We start from the raw sequence: 14,938 nt of genomic DNA on the forward strand, positions 1-14,938 counted from the left end.
TGGCACAGCCACCAAGGATGGAGCAATTAAAATCGTGGATGGTCAAGAGACTGGAGTAGGAGGAGTGCAGATATCTCAGAGGGTTGTAGGGCTGGAAGAGATTACACAACATGGTTCCTCAGCTGGTTTGTACTCACATCATTGAAGTGTTTGGTGGTTTTCATAATGTACGGGGCTCTCTCATTCTTCTCAGGTTTCATCCAGCCCTGTCCAAAAAACTCCCTGTGGGGAGAACAAACCCGTTAACATTTAACCGTGTGAAAATTTCGCTTACTAGCACCATCTAGTCTCCTGTGAGTTTAGTTTAGAGATACAGCACTGAAACAGGCCCTTCGGCCCACCGAGTCTGTGCCGACCATCAACCACCCATTCATACTAATCCTACACTAATTCCATATTCCTACCACATCCCCACCTATCCCTATATTTCCCTACCATCTACCTATACTAGGGACAATTGCTAATGGCCAATTTACCTATCAACCTGCAAGTCTTTGGCATGTGGGAGGAAACCGGAGCACCCGGAGGAAACCCACGCAGACACAGGGAGAACTTGCAAACTCCACACAGGCAGTACCCAGAATTGAACCCGGGTTGCTGGAGCTGTGAGGCTGCGGTGCTAACCACTGCGCCACTGTGCCGCCCTAAATGGAGATGGAAAGACTAAACAGGCTGGGATTGTTTTCTCTAGAAGAGAGAAGACTGAGAGGTGACCCTAATAGAAGTCTTTAAAATTACAAAGGGGTTTCCATACAGTAGGCATAGAAATGATATTTCCACTTCTGTGGGGGGGGGGGGGGGGGGGGGAGAGACCAAAACTTGGGGTCATAAATATTAAATTTTATTCACAGGATGTGGGTGTTTCTGGCAAGGTCAGCACTTATTGCCCATCTCTAATTGCACTTGAGAAGTTGGTGGTGACAACTGAGTGGCCTGTTAAGCCATTTCAGAAGGCAGTTAAGAGCTGTGGGTCTGGAGTCACATAAAGGCCAGACTGGCTAAGGTCAGTAGATTTTCTTCCTTAAAGGACATTTGTGACAGTTTTATGACAATCGAACAGCTTCATGGTCACCATTACTGAGACTAGCTTTTTATTCAATTAACTCGAATACCAGTCCCATACATAACCACTATACTGCCATTCCTAATAGTCTCTAATAAATCCAACAGGGAATTCAGGAGAAACTCCTTTACCCAGAAACTAGTTAGAATGTGGAACTTGCTACCGCAGGGAGTAGTTGAGGCTAATAGTATAGATACATTTAAAGGGAAGCTTGATAAATGCATGAGGGAGAAAGGAATAGAAGGATATGCTAATTGGGTGAGATGAAGTAAGGGCGGGAGAAGGTATAAAGACCAGTTGGGCTGAATGGCCTGTTTCTGTGCTGTACATACTGCGTAATCCTAAAATAGATATTCACCCCTGGTGGATTAAACAGTGACTTACTCGTACGGAATACACCCGAAGACTAGATGATCCAACAAAGTCAACTCCTCAGCAATCTCCAGGGCGGAGAGGTTTTCAAATGTCTCTTCCTCTGCCTTTCCAAGGGAGAGGAAAGAAGATGTGACTTTAAAAAGAAAATTTCTTAAGTCACGGCTCAAATAAAAACTTCAAATAAAAATAGATACCAACCATGTTCATTATCCCTTCCAATGTTGTTTGATTGTCCACTGAGTCTTCTTGGCTCAAAGTCCTGGAGGTTGGAAACACTCTGCGTTATTAAGCATAGGGGAGATATGACATAGGTCTTTAAAATACTGGAAGCTGTAGATAACATTGAAGTAAGCAAACTATTTAACTGGGACATTCAGCACAGGGCTAAAGCACACAGGTACAAAATTCACAGGCAGTGAGCAAAGTTAGAGCAGATTTTTAAAAAAAAAATGTTTTCCCCCACAAATATAAACAATTTACTGACCTGATATTCACATTAGCGATTTCCATGCAGCCTCACTTACTTGATTCCCATGGGCAATACTAGAACAGTGGCCTTAAAGGCAGAGACCAGGTAAGGATCCACATATCAACACCATGTTCCAGATTCCCTGAGTAATAACCATCAGGAAAATAGGCTGGGGCTCTTTTCTCTTGAAAAGAGAAGGCTGAGGGGTGACATGATAGAGGTCTTTAAGATTATGAAAGTATTTGATAGGGTACATTTAGAGAAGATGGTTCCACTTGTGAGGCAGTCCAGAATTGGGGACCATCAATGTAAGATAGTCACTAATAAATCCAATAGGAAATTCAGGAAAAACTTCTTTATCCAGAAAGTGGTGAGATGCGGAACTTGCTACAACATGGAGTAGTTGAGGAGAATAGCAATGATGCATTTAAGGGGAAGCCAGATAAACACATGAGGAAGAAAGGAATAGAGAGCATGCTGATAGGGTGAGATGAAAAGGGGTGGGAGAAGGTTTGCGTGGAGCATAATCATCAGCATGGATCAATTGGTTCGAATGGCCTGTTTCTGTGTTGTACATTCTATGGCATGCCACAGCAGATCAGTCTGAACAAATACTTCTTGTGTCTGTGGTTAAGATTCTGAATTTTTGCCCCTGTACATTTTTGTTGGAGAGTAAGCTTGCTCAGGAAAACTTGCCTGATGATGTTGGCTGCTGCTTTCCTCTCCTGTGTTAGCAGCTCAGGGTCATGAATGACTTCCTCTAGAAAGCCAATCACTTTACTTTTCAGTTCAATGTTTGCTTCAAAATCCTGTGGATGAAGGAGGATAACAATTAATATTCCTAATAACCCAGTAACATTCCCAATACTCTCGGCTAACTGAAGATATACTGGTCCCTCATTCCAAGGCTAGGCTGTTTGTAACCTTGAAGTCAATTTGAAAAACCACATCCTCTCCATCTGCGGGACCACTTACATCCACCTCTGTAACATCACCTGTCTCCACTATTGCCTCAGCTCGTCTGCTGCTGAAACCCTCATCCATACCTTTGTTAGCTTCAGATTGCTCCTCCAATTCTGGCCTCTTATGCATCCCTGATTTTCATCGCTCCACTATTGGCGGCCGTGCAATCAGCTGTCTGAGCCCTAAGCTCTGGAATTCCTTCCCTAAATCTCTTTGCCTCTCCATCTCGGTCTCTTTCTTTATGACCCTCGTTAAAACCTACCTCTTTAAACAAGCTTTTAGTCATTATCCTAATATCTCCTTATGGTCATCGGTGTCAAAGTTTGTCTCGTAACACTTCTGTGAAGCACCTTGGGGTGTTTTACTACATTCAAGGCACTATATAAATGCAAGTTGTTGTTGTTAACCCATTGACTTGTATTGCTCAGAAACTCAACTCACTGAAATCACTTGCAATCCATTCCATTATTATATCCTGAAAGCACCTTCCACATTGTTAGAATGTCCCAATGCACTCCTCAGCCCATGGAGTACTTTTAAAGTATAGTCACTGTTTCATTAAAAGAAACACAGCACTGAAATTGCATGCAGGAAGGTCCTACAAACAGCAATGAAATAAACGATTAGCCAATCTAATGTTTTAGTGGTGTTGGTTGATGGATAAATTTCATCCGGGACCTGCTGTTCTACAAATAGTGCTGAGGATCTTCAACACTGGCCCACATAGATGGATCTTGGTCAGCATTTCATCCAAAAGACTGGCACTCTGAAATTACAGAATTCCCTCTGTACTGCACTGAAGTATCAACCTAGAACTATTGATTTATATCTTGGAATGGGACTTGAATCTAGGATTTTCCACCTGAGAGAAGAGTGTACTACCACAGAACTAAGCTGACACCAACAGAAACACAGTAGTCTACAGTACCTCTAGAAGCTAAGTGGCAGCAAAGGGAATGATCATCACCATTTTCACAGGGATCATAGGGCTCCATGAAGTGATACTTCATTTATCTGTAGTTAGTTCTATGATCAACATGGTGGCTCCTCATCAGAGCCCTTTCCTATCCTGAGTGGTGTGAAACAGGGCTGTGTTCTCGCACCCACACTTTTTGGGATTTTCTTCTCCCTGCTGCTTTCACATGCGTTCAAATCCTCTGAAGAAGGAATTTTCCTCCACACAAGATCAGGGGGCAGGTTGTTCAACCTTGCCCGTCTAAGAGCGAAGTCCAAAGTACGGAAAGTCCTCATCAGAGAACTCCTCTTTGCTGACGATGCTGCTTTAACATCTCACACTGAAGAATGCCTGCAGAGTCTCATCGACAGGTTTGCGTCTGCCTGCAATGAATTTGGCCTAACCATCAGCCTCAAGAAAACGAACATCATGGGGCAGGATATCAGAAATGCTCCATCCATCAATATTGGCGACCACGCTCTGGAAGTGGTTCAAGAGTTCACCTACCTAGGCTCAACTATCACCAGTAACCTGTCTCTAGATGCAGAAATCAACAAGCGCATGGGTAAGGCTTCCACTGCTATGCCCAGACTGGCCAAGAGAGTGTGGGAAAATGGCGCACTGACACGGAACACAAAAGTCCGAGTGTATCAGGCCTGTGTCCTCAGTACCTTGCTCTACGGCAGCGAGGCCTGGACAACGTATGCCAGCCAAGAGCGACGTCTCAATTCATTCCATCTTCGCTGCCTTCGGAGAATACTTGGCATCAGGTGGCAGGACTATATCTCCAACACAGAAGTCCTTGAAGCGGCCAACACCTCCAGCTTATACACACTACTGAGTCAGCGGCGCTTGAGATGGCTTGGCCATGTGAGCCGCATGGAAGATGGCAGGATCCCCAAAGACACATTGTACAGCGAGCTCGCCACTGGTATCAGACCCACCGGCCGTCCATGTCTCCGTTATAAAGACGTCTGCAAACGCGACATGAAATCGTGTGACATTGATCACAAGTCGTGGGAGTCAGTTGCCAGCATTCGCCAGAGCTGGCGGGCAGCCATAAAGACAGGGCTAAATTGTGGCGAGTCGAAGAGACTTAGTAGTTGGCAGGAAAAAAGACAGAGGCGCAAGGGGAGAGCCAATTGTGCAACAGCCCCAACAAACAAATTTCTCTGCAGCACCTGTGGAAGAGCCTGTCACTCTAGAATTGGCCTTTATAGCCACTCCAGGCGCTGCTTCACAAACCACTGACCACCTCCAGGCGCGTATCCATTGTCTCTCGAGATAAGGAGGCCCAAAAGAAAAGAAGTTCTATGATCTACACTATAATCCTCATGGATGCCGAAGATGGAGCTATGATTACCTCATCAACTCCCCCAGTTTTTACTAATCTGGAGGAGGTTAATCTGATTGATTAATTGAATGACAATCAATCCATGCATCAATCTTTCTTTCTCTGATTGTCAATGCAATGGCCTGGATGTTCCAATTAGCGCAGCAACAATAACTGATTCATTTTAAATGGGTTACCATCAACATTATGATTGGGACTTGGCTCTGTATCTGAGCTACATCATTCTCCTGATGTGTGAAATATGCTTCAGTGACCAGAATCTGTTGTCAGCAGTATACTTGAAGCAGTAATTGGAATTCCAAACCAATTCACTGTGTCAGCTGCATTGAAACATGAAAAGGGAATTCTTGCTTGGAGCCTTAGAACTACTGTTTAATGTGAGTTCTCCTTTCTTGCAACATAACCTCGAGCTTCTGTCCAAAACCCTGTTTCAACTTAAATCTCACTCGTTATCTTTCATGTTCAGTATCATCAATAACCCTGGATTACAGCTTCTGAGAGAAAAGTCATGGAATAAATACAGACGAGGAAGGCCATTTGGTCCATTTCTGTTCATCCATCATGCCAGACTGCCATCACAGTGTCCAATTGTTCTAAAATAATATATCTATATGTATTCTTGTGATGTGGGTGAAATGGATGAGGCTATATTTATTGCCCATCTCGACCAACCCTGATAAGGTGGTGGTGGTTCTTCTTGAATTGCTACAGTGCTTGTGGTGATGGTGCTGCCAAAATAACGATAGATCAGGAATTCCAGGATATTGGCCCAGCAATGATGAAGGAATGACAATATCTGCCCAAGTTAGGATGGCAGTGACTTGGAGTTGATGGTGTTCCTTCAACACTGTTGCTCTTGCCTATCTTAACAGTAGAGGTCACAGGAAAGGAAGGTCCGATCAAATCCTCGGTGAGTTGCTACAGCACATTGTGTCGAAGGTAGTGTAATGTGATGCAACTAGAGAAACTATTGCAAGGACAAATGCTTCGCGAAGTGAACCTGCTGGTTGCTGAGAATAGAGGCCTGGAGAAATTGTACTGGGATCTCCTTGGGAAGCTCATAGATTCCTCAAAGGATTGTTAGTAAAAAGGATTTAGAGGATTATAGAACTGGGTACATTTTTGGCTTTGTTTGCGAATTTCAGTGCTCATCAAGATGAGGGATCTTAATGTTACTTTTTGAACCGAATTTACTGGCCAACATTCATCCTCAAACGTCACTAAAACTGATGCTCTGGTCATTGTTACATTGCTGTTTGTGGGAGCTTGCTGTATGCAAATTTGCTGCTGGGCTTCCTAGGTTACAACAGTGACTGCACTTCAAAAAAACACTTCATTAGCTGTAAAGCACTTTGGGATGTCCTAAGGTTGTGAAAGGCGCTATATAAATGCAAGTCTTTTTCATCTTGGGTGCTTAGTGCCTGCATCAAGCACTCCCAGGCCACATATAGCACAAGCATTGACAGAGCACAGGTCTATTTACTCTGCCCCAGCAATGGACACTGGCCCCAATTTCAAATAGAGCTTTGGTTTGCCAGTCCCATTTTCTACACCATATACGAATGTGACGCCTGCGTGAGAGATTGTTAAATTAGGACAGGTTTTACATTTAGACACACTGGGTTTTATATAAAGGTGTGAAGATGGATAAATTGTTCTGGATAGGCCTTTGGAATTACTTTTAGCATCATGGAGTATTTATGTCGAAATTATCACCCAAAAGTTTATGTGAAGAGTAGAGTTCAAAAGAGATGAGACTTTGGTCCTGTGGGCTGAATTTAACCCAAGTTTTGAAATTCAAAGGACAATGTTCTGAACTGATTCCACCACCACAACAGGAACAGGAGGAGGCCATTCAGCCCCTTGATCCTGTACCACTATTCAATTAGACCATGGTAAATCAGTATCTTAATTCCATTTACCTGCCTTGGTTCTGTATTCCCTTAATACCCTTATCCAATAAAATCTTTCAATCTCAGTTTTGAAATTATCAATTGACCCTCAGCTTTAACAGCTCTTTGGGGAGAGAGTTCCAGATTTTTACTGCCCTTTTGTGCTTCCTGACATTACCCCTGAATGGCCTAGCTCTAATTTTAAGGTTAGGCCCCTTTGTTCTTGACTCCTGCGCACCCTCACACCACCACCGCCCACCCACCCAACCAGAGGAAATAGCTTCTATCTACCCCATCAAATTCTTTAATCTTCTTAAACACCTCAATTGTTCAAATCAGCACATTTATTATTGTTTTGTCATGCTAGGCCCCCACCTGCCAAGAATGAGGCACATTAATTTTGTCATGAACACTGATTTTAAACTATTACTGGAGTGAAGAAATGACTGTTAAAGAGATCAGCTGTGGCTGGAGAAGACATTTGCATATTAACAGATGGTGCTTGGAAGGACAAAGGACCATTCCCTGACACATTCAACCCACAATGGATCTTGATCACCAGGTATTGTGTGAAAGAGGAACATTCCAGAGACAGCTAAGGTGAGACAATCCAAGATGTGGTCAGACCAGTTAGTCACATGACTAACCTGCTTGGCAACCTGGGGTTTTTTCTGAATTGAACAAACAATTTGAACTCAGAAAGACTGTTTGCTCCTGGATTGAGAAGATCTCTCCTGTCTGATCCCATCTCTTCCCCACAAGCCTCTGAATCCACTGAAGACACATGAACCCCAAGAGAGAAAAGTCTCCTACAGCGAACAAGGTTTAAGAAGAATACTGGGCCCCAACAAAAAGCAAGATCTATCTACAATCAAGGACTCTACAGTGAGCTCGAAGAACTGTAACAAAACTCTTAAGATATTGCCTCAAACTATTCCACTTTATTTTTCTTCTGCCCTTTTCTGTCTCTATTTGTATGTGTGTATCGTGTATGCATGCTAGCGTGGGTGTTCCGTGTATCTGTAGGCGTCAACCGAATTAGTTTAATAATTTTCAACGTTTCTTCTTTAAACTTAAGAAAGCCTGTTTGTGCTGGTTTCTTTGCCTTATAATTGGAAAGCGGTGAACAAGGATTCACCAAGGGGGAGCTAAAAACACAATGTATTAAAAATTAAACTCTGTTACAGTAAGACCAGGTAAAGACTGAAAGGGAAGCTTGACCTCTTTCTCACTTGGTCGTAACAGTTTACTGAAATTGTAGAGTTACGATTACCATGGCTCGTCACACACTTGAGTCAATGATTACAGCATGATAGGGGATCAGCCAATTCGTGTTGGTGTGGGATGCACACTCCCAGTAGAAGCTAGTTTTGTTTCCAAAGAAACAGAGAGGAATTGATGTTAATATCAGTCCTATTAGCCGGGCTAATGTTCATGGCCGAACTCTACCTGGGAATGCTTTGAGACCCAATGTCGCAACACATTAAGCACACGATTCGTTGCTGCTCTTCGAATGACAAACTCTTTGTCACAAATTCTCTGGTCAGCAGGAAAGCCTAGAATCGATAGCAGAAAACTCAGAAATAAGTAAACAGAGAAAGATACAAATGAGATAAGCACATCTTATAATGATATGTTAGCACCCCCCCTTTTGAGTATATGATTATATATCTGAAAAACCTCTCACCAAATTTCCTAGGATTCTGCTGAAATCAATAAGTAACATAATTTCGAGTGCAGTTTGTACCTAGATTGCCAAAAGTGGAAATACTATCCCATGTTTAGGGAGTTTAATCACTAAAGTCTTACATCAGACCTATTCTGATATGACATTGCAAAGGTTATTGTTAGACTCCCTCCTATTACCAGGGAGATTGTAACATATGATTTCAAATATATTGTATGTTCATGATTAGTTGTTTTTGCATTTGACTAACTATTCCTTTCTGAGATAACAGACATTGAAAATCCAAGATGTTCTGGTAATTTCATTCTGGAAGAGATAGTTCTGCTTGAGCAGAAGATGAGGGAACAGTCGGTTGGAAAATCCCATTCACTGGAAGTTGTCTTATAGATCAAATGATTCTACACGAGAAGCATTTTCAAAATCTTTATAAAAACAGCCAAGAGACAGTCGGAAAGAAATTGGCAAATTGGAATTCTTCAAAGAAAGGTAAAAAATCACTGTTCATTTAAAATAAGTTACCAAGGATTAGTTCAGTTCCCAGAGTTGCAATCTCTTATGATTCAACCTTTTGTTATTTACAAAGGATGTCACTTTTACATTACACTCACTGTCTGTTACATACATTTACTCTGTGTTAAACATAAGAACAAGGCGTAATGTGGTGCCCTAACACCTTCAAAGACTAATATGAGATTTTATGTTAATTGTACATTAGTTATGTTTAATTGTATTCAGGTGATGGGCATTAACTAGGGATTCACTTGTGATCCTATATAGGAACAGACTGAAACTGTGGTTGTTGGGTTTGGAGGTGCAAGGTTGTAATGTGTATCTCTGTAAATAAAAGCTTATAAGTGTATAAAGATTAGGCTGCAATCTTCTCCTTCACTGCCTGTCTTTCAGAGATGTAACATAGATCTGATATAACCATAAAATTGTCCAGTACAGTTACACAAAACAGGGTTTGCTATTGATGGATGGAAGGTTATCGGGGGTAGGTGGAAATGTGGAGTAATCAGTTCAGCCATGAACTTATTGAATGGTGGAGCAGGCTTGAAAGGCGGAGTGGCCTACTCCTGCTCCTAATTTGTATGTTCATGTGTAGCCGTTTGCATTACTGAAATTTCCCCTGCATCTCAAGTCAAGGAGACACATTCCTGAAGATTTAGGGTGTTGGGATTCACCAATGAGAGTGATGTGTGAACTAATCTCTGGCATGTTTTAAAAAGAGCCCTGCAAATAACAGAGACACATGAGAATGACAACTCCAGAGGGTAAGGTTTAACTTTGGCAGAGATAAACACTGGGGATATTGGATCAGCCACCCATTATACAAGATGCCCAACCTTTGGAAAGAGAAATCGGGTGAGGATATACAACGGGGGTGGGGGGAGATCAGATACCGACAGCTTTTGGCCTTTGCCAAAGAATAGTTACCCCCTCTGCCTCATGGAGCACATCTCTCTCTCACTCTGGGGAAAAATTTTCATAGGATTTCTCCTGCTTGACTGCCATAACTTCATCAACGGTGGAAAAAAACTGTTGGTTATGCCGTTTTTCCAGGGTCTCCGCAGCTCTTAGAAATTGCAGCAGATTTGCAGGAGAATCTCAAGAGAATTTCATTCCCTCCATCCCTGCACTTTAGGGTGATTTTATAAAACAGAAGGGTAGATCCTGACTTTGTGCAATAGTGTGAAATTGGGGATGGCAAGTCAGCAGCAGATTTACATCTCTCCCCATTTCTAGTTCCATTGACTTCAATCTCACCAGCTCGCAATCACCTGTTTTACACTTTTGCACCATCAGGATCTACCCTGTGCTCTCTATTGCACCCTTCACACAATGGGACATTTACACTCCAAGACTGTCTCACCAACAGGCAAATGAAGCTTTCTGTAGCATGCCCCTCTTCAAAATATTCACTGATATAAAATACTGTTTGTGAGAAAACCATAGTGTGATATATCCCACACTCCCTTATTAACAACCACATATATTATGCTGTGTATAACACAGACCCCTCTACAACACCCCTTCAAAGAGCTGGCACAGGCACGATGGGCCAAATGAGCTCCTTCTGTGCTGTATGATTCTATGATTCTAACACTGATACACTGCAACCTCAGATATAATTCACTGTGTTACCTTCATTAATAGAGAAATTATATCAAGAATAGAATTCCATGGGGTTGCTTGACCCATTATCCCACAGGATGCACTGATTAATCTGTGGAACTTTATGGGATGTACTCCACAGTTTGTTTCCTTCATTCATACTGTTCCTGCTTGTTTTATAAATTAAAAAGACAATTCCTTGTATGTCAGTCCCCACAGCCCTGGCTGAGATGAACTAACTGCTCAAATCTGAGACCTCCCTTCTCCTGGTTCAGTACCGCACCATTGACATTTATAGAATCAGTTACCAAGAATTATTATCGGTAAAACTCCAGCGTAGAGCTTGGCTCCCATGTGCCAACGTGCAATATGTACCTGCAGTGGCCAGGGACATCCGCCTGAACTTCTCCTTGGTTGGAGTGCCCTCGTTGGCTCCTGCTGTGGCAATGGCAAAAGCTGAGGTTGCTGAGAGCGCGCTGCGATTATTGTCCATCTCCCGGCTGGATGTGACCACCACTCCATTATTGTAGGAAAACAAGGAGAATTCTGCAGAGTCACAACAGATCATTCAGGTGATCCCAATTCCACAACACCTGGTCATTTTCAGTCATTATTTCTATATATGGTGCAGCTTATAGTGGCTGTGCCAATCTATGTAATATTCTCTAATATAGAGACAGTCATACTCGATAGTACAGCAACTGTATGATTTTCTATATTAATGACATTATCTTTTTCCATATAATAAAGCAACTATATAATTATAGAGTGTCATTCTGTGTGCTAGTGGCTTTATCATTCACTACAGAACACAGTGACTGTGATTATACAATATAGCATCGTTCTCTGTACAATACAGTGACTGTGATTTTAGAAGATTGTGGGAAGGGAGTAGAAATAAATAAATTGAAACAAAAGAAATATATCAATAATCCTCCCTGATTTCTCTAACTGCAGATGTTTGAGATTTTGGAATTACGGTATATGAATATTAAGGTATGAATTTTATTGCCTATTATAAGATGCCCTTGCCTGTGATTTTCAGGCCAATATTAACCTAATTATTTTAAACAGGTTATGCCTTCACTAAGATAACAATTTTATTCAATTGAATTAGTGGTCACATGTTTATTTCAAGAACTTTGTTACTTAAACATAAAATGAAGAAATCAACAAAAACAAGGGTCTCCAATCTATCCCTGCTGAATGGATTGGTAAGACTTATAAAGAAATACAATATTCTGAAAAAGTATTAAGGGGATATACAAAAATATTCTCGGAGATGGAGAAATAATATCTGAATATGTTTCAGTAAAGTAACAACAACAACTTGCATTTAGAGAACACCTGGACCATAGTAAACCATCCCAATGTGCTTCACAGGAGCATCATCAGACCAAATCTGACACTGGACCACATAAAGAGATATTAGGGCAGGTGACCAAAAACTTGGTCAAAGAGGTAGGTTTTAAGGAGCAGATTAATGGAGGAAAGAGGTTTATGCAGGGAATTCCAGAACTTTGGGCTCAGACAGCTGAAGGTACGGCCAACAATGTTGGCGTGATAAAATTGGGGATGTGCAAGAGGCCAGAATTGGAGGAGCGCAGAGATTTCAGAGGTTGCAGAGCTGGCGGTGGTTACAGAGATTGGGAGGGTGGTAGATTTGGAGTTATGCTCCTGGTGAGCTGGAAACATACCAGGGTCCTGGATCCTTACCTGAAGAGTTCTTGCCTTTCAGTTTTTTTGGTGTTGTTGGAGATTTTGTTGGTGATGTTTCTGTCTCAGCCTCATCACTAAGAGCCTGCTCATTCTCAGAATCCTCCTTGACTGTCTTGCCTGCACCTGATTACAACAAGAGATTAATTAAATGTTTGGAGGGTTGAATGCTCTTTGTCCTTTCAGCTCTTTGGCGCAGAGTCCTGCCCAAATCCAGGGAATAAAACTGGATAATAGGAAATAGGAGCAGAAGTAGGCTATTCGGCCCCTCGAACCTGCTGTGCCATTCAACTAGATCATGGCTGATCTTCTACCTCAATGCCATTTTCCCGCACTATCCCCATATTCCTTGATATCTTTAATATCTAGGAATCTATCGAACTCTGTCTTGAATATACTCAATGACTGAGCCTCCACAGCCCTCTGGGGTAGAAAATTCCAAAGATTCTCTGAGTGAAGAAATTCCTCCTCGAGTCCAAAATGGCCTACTGTTATTCTGAGACTGTGTCCCCTGGTTCTAGACTCACCAGCCAGGGGAAACATCCTTCCTGCATCTACCCTGTTGAGTCCTGTAAGAATTCTGTATGCTTCAATGAGATCACCTCTCATTCTTCTATACTCTAGAGAATACAGGCCCAGCCTCCTCAATCTCTCTTCATGAGATAATCCCACTATCCCAGAGATCAGTCTGGTGAACCTTCATTGCACTCCCTCTATGACAAGTATATCCTTCCTTAGATAAGGAGACCAGAACTGTACACAATACTCCAGGTGCAGTCTCACCAAAGGCTCTATACAATTGCAGCAAGACATCTTTACTCCTGTACTCAAAACCCCTTGCAATAAAGGCCAACATACCATTTGCCTTCCTAAGGGGATATGAGGATAGTGTGGGAAAAAGGCATTGAAGTGGATGATCAGCAATGATTATACTGAATGGCGGGGCAGGCTCGATGGGCTGAATGGCCCACTCCTGCTCCTATATTTCTAATTGGTTGCTGAACCTACATGTTAGCTCTCAGTAACTCATGAACAAGGACACCCAGGACCCTTTGGACATCAACACTTCCCAATATCTCACCATTTAAGAAATGCTCTGCATTTCTGTTCTTCATAGCAAAGTGGATCACTTCACATTTCTCCACGTTATATTCCATCTGCCATGTTCTTGCCCACTCACTTAGCCTGTCTAAATCTCCTTGAAGCCTCTTTGCATCCTCCTCAGAACTCACATTCCCACCTAGTTTTGTGTCATCAGCAAAGTTGGAAATATAACATTTGGTCCCTACATCCAGATCATTGAGAGAGATTTCTCTCTTCAACTGGGAGCCATGCTAGAATAATTGGCCTCTCATTGTCAACATTTTTCAGTAAAAGACTAACTTTATTGTCCATACAGATGCCTGGCGCTAAAGGTTGACTGTAAATGCAATCTGTTTACGTAAATACATTTTTTAGATGATAAGCTGGGATGAGTTGTCCTTTTTCCAGCACTTGCCGGCCAATTGCTTTAAGAGAAAGGTCATGACGTTTGCACACTTCAGCTAATTATTAACTATTCCTGCAGCATAAACAGATTGGTCTGTTATTTGGGTGCTAAATGGCATTCTAAGCCATATGGCAGACAGGAAGTACAAGCTCATTACAACCTGGAAGTGCACTGTGCACCATTTTGGTACCAACCATAAAATTCGGAGATAGGTTATAGGAGGTAACACAGTGCAGCTGAGAAATAGAAATAGTGAAAGGCTGTAATGTATTGCTATACAAGCAAGAGCTTGGAACTTCCACTGAGATAGCACAGAGAGGAGTTTCAGACAAGTGCATTAATCATTCATATGCTGGTATCCATGAGATAATTTCAGGGTGTGATCCTCTACCTGGGCTTGATGTTCCCTGGGATTCTTTGGCTGATATCACCTCACTTCAATGCTCGGCAATGAGAATCAACTTTGCAATGAAATTATTTGTTAATTTATGGTGACGCACTATGAGGAATGATTTGTCATCACTGATCTCACTCGTACAAATATGGTCACATTTAAGTAGTCTTGAGCTAGCTAACCAGGATACTGGGGCATATTTCTCAAAAGTGGGACTGTTCCAGGTAAGTTGGAATGCTTGGTCAAAAATCTGCAAATGACTGGGCACATACAATTACTAACATCTACACGACTGAAATGAATTATTTCCTATCACCTGGTGCTCACTGTACATCAGATGAATGGGAACACCACTACCTGCAGGTTCCCTCCAAGTCACTCACCTTCCTGACTTGGAAATATATCGCCGTTTCTTCACCTTTGCAGGGTCGAAATCCTGGAACCCCCCCGAACTACCAGCAATGTG

General features: G+C 42.2%; 1 protein-coding gene across 1 annotated transcript in view; it reads right to left on the reverse strand.

Moving 5' to 3' along the window:
* The window catches only part of rasgrf1 (Ras protein specific guanine nucleotide releasing factor 1), a 75,517-nt gene that overhangs the window by 6,843 nt on the left and 53,736 nt on the right, over nt 1-14,938 (reverse strand). The window contains exons 16-22 of the mRNA XM_068017650.1: nt 12,590-12,715; nt 11,249-11,419; nt 8,521-8,627; nt 2,604-2,716; nt 1,637-1,697; nt 1,448-1,542; nt 138-222 (exon numbers count right to left, since the gene is read on the reverse strand). Of these exons, the coding sequence (XP_067873751.1) occupies nt 138-222; nt 1,448-1,542; nt 1,637-1,697; nt 2,604-2,716; nt 8,521-8,627; nt 11,249-11,419; nt 12,590-12,715 (758 nt within the window). The remainder of the gene's footprint in view (nt 1-137; nt 223-1,447; nt 1,543-1,636; nt 1,698-2,603; nt 2,717-8,520; nt 8,628-11,248; nt 11,420-12,589; nt 12,716-14,938) is intronic.

This window comes from Heterodontus francisci, chromosome 38 (genome assembly GCF_036365525.1).
Source record: "Heterodontus francisci isolate sHetFra1 chromosome 38, sHetFra1.hap1, whole genome shotgun sequence".
Classification (NCBI taxonomy): domain Eukaryota; kingdom Metazoa; phylum Chordata; class Chondrichthyes; order Heterodontiformes; family Heterodontidae; genus Heterodontus; species Heterodontus francisci.